The sequence below is a fragment of the Cebus imitator genome, unplaced genomic scaffold (assembly GCF_001604975.1).
Source record: "Cebus imitator isolate Cc_AM_T3 unplaced genomic scaffold, Cebus_imitator-1.0 Scaffold297, whole genome shotgun sequence".
In the NCBI taxonomy this organism is placed as follows: Eukaryota; Metazoa; Chordata; class Mammalia; order Primates; family Cebidae; genus Cebus; species Cebus imitator.
Window position 1 is genome coordinate 611,290 of NW_016107612.1, and position 12,455 is coordinate 623,744.

General features: G+C 44.3%; 1 protein-coding gene across 2 annotated transcripts; it reads left to right on the plus strand.

Annotated features, from left to right (window-relative positions):
* Positions 1-217: 217 nt before the first annotated feature.
* Positions 218-12,367, plus strand: PRSS54 (serine protease 54). 2 transcript variants are annotated; one of them, XM_037729276.1, is made up of 7 exons: positions 218-311; positions 962-1,186; positions 1,346-1,435; positions 1,703-1,880; positions 6,781-7,039; positions 8,510-8,641; positions 11,616-12,367. In XM_037729276.1, exons 3-7 carry the CDS (start codon positions 1,378-1,380, stop codon positions 12,138-12,140), a joined length of 1,152 nt encoding a protein of 383 aa, XP_037585204.1. In that variant the 5' UTR covers positions 218-311; positions 962-1,186; positions 1,346-1,377; the 3' UTR covers positions 12,141-12,367. The 2 variants fall into 2 exon arrangements, with proteins under 2 accessions (XP_037585204.1, XP_037585205.1); XM_037729277.1 differs by lacking the exon at positions 1,703-1,880 and having other exon boundaries at positions 234-311; positions 959-1,186.
* Positions 12,368-12,455: the final 88 nt, after the last annotated feature.

Below are 12,455 nucleotides of genomic sequence, written 5' to 3' on the forward strand. Positions count from 1 at the left end.
GATCTAGTAAAAAGGATGTCTTCTCAGACAGACTAGGAGAGAGCCTGGCTTCCAGAAGAGCCTTCCCAAGGCTAGGCAACAAGGAGGCCTTTCATCCTAGCTCCTCCTAAGTCCCCAAGTCCAGACATTTGCTTGGCGATGCCATGGTAACCATGATGCCACAATGGAACATTCTTCCCAAGGCGGTAGAAGAAATCCCTCTGTTGAACTCTACTGTGTAAGGCCAGCGTGAGTTCATTTCTCCTTGAGCAGGAGCAGTTCATGGAAGAACTCTGAGGACAAGAAGCATCCAGTGTCATGAGTGGAACATGGTGACTTAGAACCGTGCACATGGGTTCCTTGGGCTTCTGTGCATTGCTTGACAGCTGTGTGACCTTGGGCCAGCTACTCCATGTCTCTGAGTATCAGTTTCTGAATCTGTAAAATGGCAATAATGAGAGTGTCTACTTCCTACTGCAGTTGTGCCAATGAACTGAGCTAAATGCTGGGCCTGTTGCTATGTAAAGACACAGGCTGTTGGCTGGGCGCGGTGGCTCACACCAGTAATCCCAGCACTTTGGGAGGCCAAAGCGGGCAGATCACCTGAGGTCAGGAGTTCGAGACCAGCCTGGCCAACATGGTGAAACCCTCTCTCTACTAAAAATACAAAAATTAGCCAGGCATGGTGGCTCACGTCTAGTCCCAGCTACTCAGGAGGCTGAGGTAGGCGAATCACTTGAATCCAGGAGTCAGAGGTTGCAGTGAGCCGAGATCACGCCACTGCACTCCAGCCTGGGCAACAGAGTGAGACTCTGTCTCAAATAAACAGACAAATAAATAACAACGAAAAACAGGCCGTTAACAGTGAACAGGAGCCCTAGTGTTCTTTTAGTCAGCAGGGTTTAGTAGGAAGGGTAAAACCACAGCAGAAGCGTTAACCCCAGGGTGGGCTTCCACTAAAACTCTACTTTTCTTTCAGCAGCACTTTATGGCTACAGAGTTAAGGCAAGGGTTGAATTCCACGCATCAAAAAGCAACCCTTTTCAGAGACGCAACTCTCTGGGGCACGCAGCGGCTTGGGCTGGATTGAGAAGAAAACTGACAAGAGTAAGCTGCCTTTTCTCCTCGGGCCATCTTACGAAGCACGGTGAGGGCCAACTGGTCCTGCCTCTTGACTACACAGAACCAAGCACTAGGGATGTGACAGGTCAGTGCCCTACATCCTGGAACCTTTGTTGGTAGAAAGAGGGAGACCCTTTGATGTTGGGGAGGGAACGCATGTGTGTGGGAAGAGGATGGAAAAGAGTCTTAGAAAACCCTGCATGTGTTTGGAAGAGGATGGAGTCAGTGCGTTTTGTTTCCCCAGCTGCCCATGGTGCCCGCTGTGGGTCTCTCGGGATGGCAGAGATGCGAGGGATGCTGCTGGTGCTGCTTGGCCTTCTCCACTCTTCCACCAGTGAGTGTGCTGCTGTCCTCCCTCTGACTTTAGCTGCACGTGTGGCACAGAAGGGGATTATCCAGGAAAATGAAGTGGTCCTTACTGTCCAGGGAGGGGATTCAAAGATGCCACCAAGCATCTTTTACAGTGAAGAAGACACACTGGGAAAAGGACAGAAATGGAGGCTTCAGGTAGCATTAGTGATGATCAAGACAGACTGCCTGCAGGACAGAGGGTCCTGAGGTCTCCTTGCCCCAGCAGTGAGGCCCTGCACCCGCTCCACAGGTTGTGGCGTCCAGAAAGCCTCCGTTTTCTATGGTCCTGACCCTGAGGAGGCCTTGGTCAACAGCATGGAGTTCCCGTGGGTGGTGTCGCTGCAGGACTCCCAGTACACACACCTGGCTTTCGGCTGCATCCTCAGCGAGTTCTGGGTCCTCAGCATCGCATCCGCTGTTCAGAACAGGCCAGTGCCCCTGCCTTTGGGGCCCGCGGCATCACCGGGGGTGAGGGTGGGTGTGGCTCTGCTTCCTGCTCAGCCTGGGGAGGCCCTGAAAGGTGGCTTCTGGGGGACAGGGCTTTTTACCAGTTCAGCGCTTGTGCTGCTGTGAGCCCTAAAATCACCAGTTGCCAAGGCTGATATCTGCTGTGAGGACTGCTGGCCTCGCAACGGAAAAATCAAATGATGAGTCCTCCATTCAATGCAGGTGGGATATTCTCTCTGAGTTTACTGCCATCACAGAGGCACTGGCTCCTCACACTAGAGTCCCCATTGCTTATCCCATTCAGCCAGTCCATGGGAGCCCTTACCCTAAAACACTCGTGCAAACGTTACTGCCATAAATACATGTACACAGAGAAAAGCCTCGAAGAAAATACAGAAGTGCTTTTAAGAGTCCTTATCTGTCAGTGCTCAGAATGCACGATTTCTGTGTTCTTCTTTTAGCTTCTCTGTATTCTGCAAATTCTGTACAACAAATCTTCATTCTTTTAAACCAGAGAATAATCATAAAGGTTATTAAAAGAATGCTTTTGGTAAATATTTCTCACTTTTTGACCCAATGGCTTCATTTTTGGGAACCAACATTTTTATGTACAAAGTTGTTCCTAGGATGGTTACTTACACACAAAACACTGAAAAGAAACCTAATGTCCAACTATTGAAATGAAATTATAATTTTTGTTTATATTTTAATTATATTTAAATTTATAATTATATAAATTTTAATTAATTTTAATTTATAATTATAAATTTTAATTAATTTTAATTTATAATTATATAAATTTTTAATTTATAATTATATAAATTTTTCATTATAATTATATATAATATATATATGTACACAATATAAATATATATTATACATAATATATAGTATATTATATATGTAATTATATGCTCTATTAAAATATAATATACATGTATATTGTAATATATGTATCTGTAATATATATGCATACAATATTATATGTAATATATAGTATATAATATATAATTACATATAGACACACAAAAGTATTGGGGGAGAGAGTATAATAATGAATTGGCTAAATAAATTATAATATAAATCCTTGATGGAATATTATGCAGCTGGTGAATAGTTTAACATAGGATTTGTATTTTTAATACATGTACGTTCCTTGACATGTACAGGTAAACAAGTAAATAAATAAATAAGAGATAAAAAATATAAAATATTCAAAAAATACATGTATGGCTATGCAGTAGCTCACACCTGTAATCCCAGCACTTTGGGAGGCCAAGGCAGGCGGATCACTTGAGGTCAACAGTTTGAGACCAGCCTGGTCAACATGGCGAAACCCCATCTCTACTAAAAATACAAAAATTAGCCTGGCATGGTGGCACACACCTGTAATCCTAGCTACTTGGAAGGCTGAGACAGGAGAACTGCTTGAACCTGGGAGGTGGAGGTTGCAGTGAGCAGAGATCGTATCACTGCACTCCAGCCTGGCTGACAGAGTAAGATTCTGTCTCAAAAAAAAAAAAAAAGAAAGAAATACATGTGCGTAGTAAAATATTCATGAGAAACCAAAGGATGTACAATGAAAAGTGGCTCCTTCCCTCCCCCACCCCTCAGTTACTAGTTTTCTTCCCTTGAGCCACTTCTGTCACCAATTTCTTGGCTATTTCTTTTTAAATACTCAATATACTCATGGATATCTATATACTATAGGTCTGGCTATATTGATTCTTATATCTATTGACAGAGAATTTTTCTTTCCCCTTGTATTAGTCTACTTAGGCTGCCATAACAAAATATCACAGACTGGGTGGCTTAAACAATGGAAATTTATTTCTCACAGTTCTGGAAGCTGGACATCTGAGATCTAGGTGTCAGTAGGTTTGGTTTCTCCTGAGGCCTCTCTTCTTGGCTTGCAGCCACCTTCTCACTGTGTCCTTACATGGCCTTCCCTCTGTGCCTGTGCACTCTTGGTGTCTCTTCCTCTTCTTATAGGGACACCAGACCTGTTGGATTACAGCCCCAGCCTTATACTTCATTTAATCTTAATTACCTCCTTAAAGGCCCTATCTCCAACTATATGGTCAAATTGAGGGTTAGGACTTCAACCTACAAATTTTCAAGAGGATGCAATTGAGTTCATAACACACCCCCGACACACCCACAATGCAAGTGATAGCACACCATATACATTCGTTCATTCACAGCTTTTTTTTTTTCCCTTTATCATAAATTTTGGAGACCTTGTCTTATTGGTACATAAAGAGCGAATGCATTCTTTTCATCAGCTGCATGGCAGCCTGTCATGGAATTACCATAACTACACAGTCCTTTATTAATGGAACTTTGGGCTGTTTCCAATCTTTTACTACTGCCAAAAATACTGCAACAGACATACCTGTTCACACATTATTTCACACACATGCAAGTGTACCGTAGTGTAGACAACCCAGGAGTAGAAAGATGGGGCTAAAAAAAGACATGCATTCAAAACCCTGAGCGCTACTGCCAACTAGCCCTCCATAGAAATTCTGTTTTCTATGTAGTATTTTCCTTATGGCTATTTTCTATCTAGTCTGCTCTTTTGTTTTTTATTTTCTCTTTGCCTCAAGGGTTTTATTAAAGACAGAGCATTATTTTAAAATTTTATTTAATTTTCTTTTAGAGATAGTCTTGCTCTGTTACCCAGACTGTAGTGTAGCAGTGTGATCTCGGCTCACTGCAACTTCTGTCTCCCAGATTCAAGCAATCCTCTTGACTCAGCCTCCCAAATAGCTGGGACTACAGGTGATGTCACCATGCCCAGCTAATTTTTGTATTTTTAGTAGAGACAGCGTTTTGCCATATTGGCCAGGCTGGTCTTGAACTTGTGAAGTCATGATCTGCCTGCCTCAGCCTCCTAAATTGCTGGGATTATAGATGTGAGCCACCACGCCTGGCCAAGACAGAGTTTTAAATGTCCAGGTGTTAGAGTTTTTTGTTTGTCTTCTAACATTATTGAATTATACAATGTGGTGATCTATTTGGATTTGTTGAGATTGTCCTGTCTACTACTATGGGTGGTCTATGTGAATATTTTTCACAGGTAAATTAAAAAGTTCATTCTCCGTGCTCGATGTATAATTTAATATATAAAATTGGACAAGGAAGTCTACTTGGTCTGTCCTAGACTGTCAGAGGTGAATTAAAATCGCCTACCAGTTGGGCGCAGTAACTCACACCTATAATCCCAGTACTTTGATTAGACAATACACCCAAACTTAATTAAGATGACGTCGTCTTTGTTGGTCTAGGTGTCCAAGGATTCCTTCTTTGTCCCTATGTCCAGCAACTTTATTAGTTGTGCTGGATTTCCCCCACCTGCCCCTTAAGATCCACTCTACTCTTCTACCCTGCCAGGCCCCAGGAAGCTCACCTGTATTGATTATACCAGTGGTCTCTCTTGCCTTCTGGATTCCAGTTGGTTTTGGCCAACACACACATAAGAGACAAGAGATCAGAGGGAGTGGGGAGAGTGAAGTCAGGGTCCTTATTCCTCTGCGTGCTACTGCAGATTGGCTGTTGGTTGCTTTACCAGCTCAGTGACCCACTCTACACAGCTCTGTCTGATCACATCCTCCCCTCACATAGGGCCCAGAGGTAGTGTCAAAACAGCGTTATAGCCTCAGCAGGAGCTGTCTATAGCATGCAGTGCCCAGTGCTGTCCTTGTGGTTTCCCTGTATCCTGCCTAGACCTTTGTAAAGAGTCCCTTTATTAAACTCACCCCAATTTACCTTATTTGAGTAGAACATTTCTTTCCTGTTGGGACCTGACCAGACTATGTCTCAGTGTTAACTACTCCAAACTATAGAGATAGTGGACACTCAACACTATTGGAGGTAGGTTAACTAAATCCAAACTACAGAGTCAAGTTTTAGTTTGGAAAAGTTTTCTTAAATTATATCTTGAAATATTTTTCCTGTTTCATCATTTTGGTTACTTTCTTTGTAGTTGGCTAGTTCTGCTGTGACTGCCTTATCTGTCATTTTCCTCTCAAGCCTTTAAAAATCTTTGTTAATTTTCATTTCATTTTGGTCACATTTCTCAATGACCCAATTGTGTTTTCTGTGGGCCCTATTTTCCTTTATGCTGCTTTTGATTTGGCTTTCATTGTGGTGATGGTCTTGATTCTTTTCTTTTCACTTTTTTGCTGAGAACATGCTCAACCAGCTTTTTCAGAGCTCTCTGACAGTCAATGTCATTTATAACTCTTGCACTCCTTCCTTGCATCAGCCCTTCCTTTGACTCTGAGATTTGGATTCTCCAGTGTCTCTTGGTTTTATGGCGTTTATATTTGCTCCACATTCTCATAGTTTCTTGAGTGATTCCCAAGAGGAGAAAGGGAAAACACCCAACTCAATTCTATTGTTATTAGAACTTCAATTCCTCCAAAATGTATTTACAGAATATATAAGGAAAGGTGCTTGTTTTAAAATGTCAAGTACTAAAAGCAGGAGTCAAGATGACATCTTTTGTAGAACAGCAATTACTACTTTTGCAAACTACAATATGTAAAACAAAACAAAACGAAACAAAAAAAACCTATTCATAGAAAAGGAGTTCATCAGCAATAACATGTTAACAGATTATCTTTGGTCTGGGGGCAAATGGTGTTAAGATTGAAGACTCTCCAGGGTTCTGCAGGCTCGCAAAAGAGGGCACAAGCCTAGGGGTTCATAAAAGATTTCCTAGAAACTTAAGTCCAAAGGGGTGAGGAAGAATTAACACAGGGAATATGAACTGGATGAGTGTTCCAGGCTAAAAAAAATGTAAATAGGAAAACATGGAAGTGTGAAGCTTCCTTGGTATCTTGGCTTCTTAAGATTCCCTTGCTCTCTCTCTAGGAAGAACATTGTTGTTATAGTGGGTATAAGTAACATGGATTCCAGGAAGATTGGTCACACAGAGTATCCAGTTAATACCATCATCATCCATGAGGACTTTGATAACAACTCCATGAGCAACAACATAGCCCTCCTGAAGACAGACACAGCGATGCATTTCGGCAACCTGGTCCAGTCCATCTGCTTCCTTGGCAAAGAGCTGCATACCCCACCAGTCTTGCAGAACTGCTGGGTGTCAGGATGGAATCCCACATCTGCAGTTAAGGCATTCCTCCTCCCAGAGGAGGCTGTGTGTGTGCTGGCAGTGGGGGTGACCTGGATAATCCAATCTAGGGCCTATCTTAATTTAATAATGGAGCTTGCGGCCGAGCACAGTGGCTCACAACTGTAATCCCAGCACTTTGGGAGGCCAAGGCGGGTGGAACACCTGAAGTCAAGAGTTCAAGACCAGTTTGAATAACCTGGTGAAACCCTATCTCTACTAAAAATACAAAAAAATTAGCTGGGTATGGTGGTGGATATCTGTAATACCAGCTACTCGGGAGGCTGAGGCAGGTGAATCACTTGAACCCAGGAGGTGGAGGTTGTAGTGAGCAGAGATCAAGCCATTGCACTCCAGCCTGGGTGACAAGAGCAAGACTCTGTCAATAAATAAAGGAGCTTGCTTGAGGTTCTAGAGTTTGGCTGAAACCCTCATGTAATCAGTCAAGACTGAGAGCTTGCCCTTTCTGTGGCCACTCTTTTTTTTTCTTTTGAGACAGGGTCTTTATCATTGTAGTGGTGCCATCACGGCTCACTGCAGCCTTGAGCTCCTTGGCTCAAGTGATCCTCCTGCCTCAGCCTCCTGAGCGGCTGGGACTACAGGCACAGGTCGCCATGCCTGGTTGTTTTAAATTTGTTTTTTGTGGAGATGGGATCTCGCTATGTTGCCCAGGCTGGTCTCTAACTCCCGGGCTAAAGCAAGCCTCCCACCTCGGCCTTCCAAAGTGTAGGGATTACAGGCATGAGCCATTGTGCCCAGCCAGTGGCCATTCTTACATCACATTGGTCCTTTAACCGCTAGCCCTACACCAAAATTGGAAGTACAGAGGCAATGGACAGCCTGGAATGAGTACAAGGGTACGGAGGGATGAGCGGATGTTAGACCCTGAACTACAGCTGACTGTCCTCTTGTCTAAGCCACCTTTAATGGATACTCTCTAGAAGAGGAAGAAGAGTATTCTCTGCTTGTTTATACATTCAAGTTCAAAGTGGAAGTACTTTTCAGTAAAAACTCAGTCACAGGTTCTTATTTCTATGAAGAAAAGGGATTTATAAGAACATTTCAGCCCAGGCACAGTGGCTCATGCCTGAAATCCCAGCTGTGAAAGGCCAAGGCAGGTGGATCACTTGAGGTCAGGAGTTTGAGACCAGCCTGGCCAACGTGGTGAAACACCGTCTCTCTTAAAAATACAAAAATTAGCTGGGCATTGTGGTGCACACTGTAATCCCCGCTACTTGGGAGGCTGAGGCAGGAGAATTGCTTGAAGCCGGAAGGCAGAGGTTGCAGTGAGCCGAGATCACGCCACTGCACTCCAGCCTGGGTGACAGACCCAAAAAAAAAAAAAAAAAAAAAAAAAAAAAAAAAAAAAAAATTTCACTCTCATTTGGCTATGTGAGTGGGAGTTGTGTTGACTTAGCGGTCTGCCTTCTCGTTAATAATCCCTGGGCTCTCTGTTGCATGGTCCAGACAGGAAATCGCATGACGATGAGTATCCTGAGGAAAATCTTTGTGAAAGATGTTGACATGTGTCCCCTACACAAACTCCAGAAGACAGAATGCGGCAGCCACAAGAAAGAGGAAACCAAGACTGTCTGCTTGGTAAGAACATCATGGAGCAGTAGCTAAGTGTTGAGAGTAAGCCTTGGTCACATCCAGGGGAGCCTCGGGACTCCCCCTCCCTAGATGGGGAGCTCTGTGAGGGCAGGGACTAGGGATTGGGATTAGTGGCTGTTTCTGGAGTGAATAGCACTTGGCAGACAGTACACACTCAATAAAAATCTGCTGAATGAACTAACCAGTCATGATTTTCAATGTTGAAGCTTTGTAAGTCACGGGTGCTTTTTAACTAGTTAAAAATGTGAAGGTCTGAGTCCAAACCACAAAGGCAGATATACTTTGAGCAGATTTACGGTGTGGGACTGCTGTATTTAGCTTCTAAGGAACCTAGACTCCCCTCCGATGCTATCAGTTATTGGGTTTTTCTTCTGTGAGAAGCCCTGCCCTCCAACCAGATGAGGGCTATACAGATGTGGCTATCTTACTGCCTCAAAAACAATGTGTAGAAGTCACACACAACTGGTTCAGGCTCCTTCATATCCAAATCTGGAGAAAGTGTGGCTTAGTAGGGTCACACAGTCAATAAAAGTTAGAGCAAAGACAAGAAGCTAGGCCTACCAGATATCCAGATAGAGTCTCTCTCCTCTACTCTAGAACTGCTTTTCTAAGAGGCTTATCACCCACTCTCCTAGAAATAACCTTCAGGACACCCTGATGGGGATTTTTTTTTTTCCCTAGAGGATCCAGAAAGGCAGGATTTTTAGAACAATGGGAAAAAAATAAATATACAGATATTTCTTTCTAAAAGTCTTTTTATTGCAAAAGCATGAAGGACTGCCTCCCACTAAGAAATAAATTTGCCCTTCCAAAGTTGGTGTAACATCTATTGAGTACCTACTCTGTACTGGGTCCTCTGCCAAGTGGGGGATCTTAACAATTTCTTAAATTGGATAATGTGTTAAAATACAGTGAAGATACAGCTTTTTAACAAAATTCTGCCCTCAACCATTCCATCAAACAAGTGTCATACTTCATCAGATCTAAGATGCTGCCAATTATAGAATGCACCAGCACTTTATGTAATCTCAAGAAAGAAAAAACTGCTGCCAGTTCAACTCTGAAGTCAATTGATTAAAAGACACATCCCAATTTCAAAGATGTTGATTTCTAACTGTATATTCGACTCAATGGAAGATCCTAAGCTATTTATGCTCTAAGTGATCATCTTTTAAAATCTAACTGCAAAGTTCAGGTTGGTTTTTAACTGTGGCACATCTCTAAACAGGTTTGAACAGAATTATGCTTGTATACCATTTAATGGTGACCTGTCCCCTTAGAATTCTCTCTCTTGGAAATATGTTCTCAAGTGCAGAGGTCTTCAAAGCCACAGTTCTCACATGTAGAATGAACCATCAGGTTCAGAATCTGCCTATGGGTTTCTTCATCTCTGTTCTGGTGTAAATTCCGAGGAAAAAAGGGAGCTTTATTGAAAGAGAATACCCCGCTGGGCATGGTGGCTCATGCTTGTAATCCCAGCATTTTGGGAGGCAGAGGTGGGCAGATCATTTGAGGTCAGGAGTTTGAGACCAGCCTGGCCGACATGGTGAAACTCTGTCTCTACTAAAAATGCAAAAATTAGCTGGGCGTGGTGGTGGGCGCCTGTAATCCTAGCTACTGGGGAGGCTGAGGTAGGAGGATCGCTTGAACCCTGGAGGAGGAGGTTGCAGTGAGCCGAGATCTCTCCACTGCACTCCAGCACAGGCGACAGAGCAAGACTCCATCTCAAAAACAAAACAAAAAAAATTAACTGAGCAAGGTGGCACATGCCTGTAGCCCCAGCTACTCAAGAGGCTGAGGTGGGAGAATCCCTTGAACCTGGGAGGTGGAGGTTGCAGTGAGCTGAGATTGCACCACTGCACTTCGGCCTGGGATACAGAGAGAGACCCCATCTCAAAAAAAAAAGGGGGGGGTGGGGGGCTGAGGCAGCCGCCTTTCTGCCTTTCTGCCTTTCTGCTGCTTGTGGTTGTCTGTTCAGATTGTTTCCTGTGGCTAATTGCAGCCCCACTCCAAACCATGAGAGCAACATGTCATTGCTTGGGCCTTCCAGCCAGGCAGGCCACACAGGTCAGAGGCGGCTGGCTAACCTGGGGATGACCACACCCTTCTCCAACCAAGATGGGCCACGGGAGGGGCAGGAATTCCTTTGACAGAAGACCTAGGGGTGTGGGCTCGCGGCGGGTGAGGTAAAGGATACCTAGTAATTGCCTTGTTGCTTTTCCATTTTCCCCAACTTTTCAGAAAGACGATGGCCTTTGTAGAGACATCAAGATGATGGTAGCTAATATTCTACTTAGTGCATGCTGTGCCAGGCACTGTGTTGTGCCAGGTATTACAGTGGGAGCATATAACTGTGTTCCCACTTTGGCTCAGAGAGGATTTGGTCACTTGCCAAGGTCCCATATCTAGCTGAGGATGCCAAGCTTCTACTCCCTCACCTTGAGTTAGGTAAAGTGTGTGTGGCAGAATTCCCAAGTCCCAGAGGACTGCTTCCTCGGGAATGGTGAAAACCAAGAGCACGGCCGGCCAGCTGGTGAGCAGCTGCCAGGTGGCAGGAAGCGGCTTAAACTAAGGGTCGAAGCAAGGCAGAGAGGAGAAGGGAAAAGGTGAGCATTTCAGGCCAGAACGGAAACAAACACCAACATTTTAGGAATGAGAAGGCAGAAGAGAGGGAGGGTTTCGCCAAAGGACTGGAAAGGGGCAAGAAAATGAAATATGAACTGGGAAGCTATAGGCAACCTGCAGAAGTCACAGCTAATTTGCATAATAAAAGGAAAAGTCATCTTGTTGGAATCCATGGTGGTGGCTGCCTAGATTTGAAATCGTATCCTATCATTTGCCCCATTTCCAGTGAGAACCAGTATAAACATTTCTAGGACAAGAAGTATATTGCACAAGGATAGACTTACAACAAAAACTAGGTTTTCTAAGACCCGAAGCCTTCTGTTTTTTGTCACAGGGGGACCCAGGAAGCCCAATGATGTGCCAGCTACAGCAGTTCGATCTGTGGGTTCTGAGAGGAGTCGTGAACTTCGGTGGTGAGCCGTGCCCTGGCCTGTTTCTGTACACCAAAGTGGAAGACTACAGCAACTGGATCACGTCCAAGGCTGAAACGGCCGGCCCTCCCCTGTCTTCACTTCACCACTGGGAAAAGTTGATTTCTTTCTCCCACCATGGACCAAATGCCGTGACACAGAAGACATATTCTGATTCTGAACTGAGCCATATTGAATCATACTTCCAGGGACAAAGAAGGACCACCATGCATTCACAGCTAGCATCTAGGGATGGTCTAGATTTTAGGGAGAAGGGTGTAAGGGAATCAGACAGGTCTCCTGAGGTGCCTGTACAACCCTTATACTATGACTATTATGGTGGGGAGGTAGGGGAAGGTGGGTCTTCTGCAGGTCAGAACAGGTTGCATCAGCCCAAAGAAATCATCTTGGTTTCCTTCGTGCTTGTTTTCTTTTGCAGCAATATCTAGTCCAGGAGCTACGCCACCAAACTGAAGAGTAAGCTCAGAACGCTGGGTACCAGGCATTCACCATGCTGTTTTGGTGTCTGTTTTTGATAGTGGCACACCAGAGCTGCCACGGATACACCCATGGTGCACACTGGGCTGGCTCTCCCTCCTCTGTCCCACTCCCATGTGTGGGAAGGTCACTTTCATCGTGCTTGTGAACTAAATGCAAGCTAACAAGTGTCAAACCATTAGCGTGCCCTGTGGTTCTTTCAGTGGTAACAGTTCCAGGGGCCAGGCTGTGAAAACACTCCCCAATGAGCAGATGTGGCCCAAGAG

Excerpts from the sequence above, each read along its gene's own strand:
- PRSS54 (XM_037729276.1), top strand. The coding sequence starts at position 1,378 with ATGGCAGAGATGCGAGGGATGCTGCTGGTGCTGCTTGGCCTTCTCCAC. Across the intron at positions 1,436-1,702 it reads CCTTCTCCACTCTTCCACCA|GTTGTGGCGTCCAGAAAGCC; the intron begins GTGAGTGTGCTG and ends CCCGCTCCACAG. Across the intron at positions 7,040-8,509 it reads GATGGAATCCCACATCTGCA|ACAGGAAATCGCATGACGAT; the intron begins GTTAAGGCATTC and ends TGCATGGTCCAG.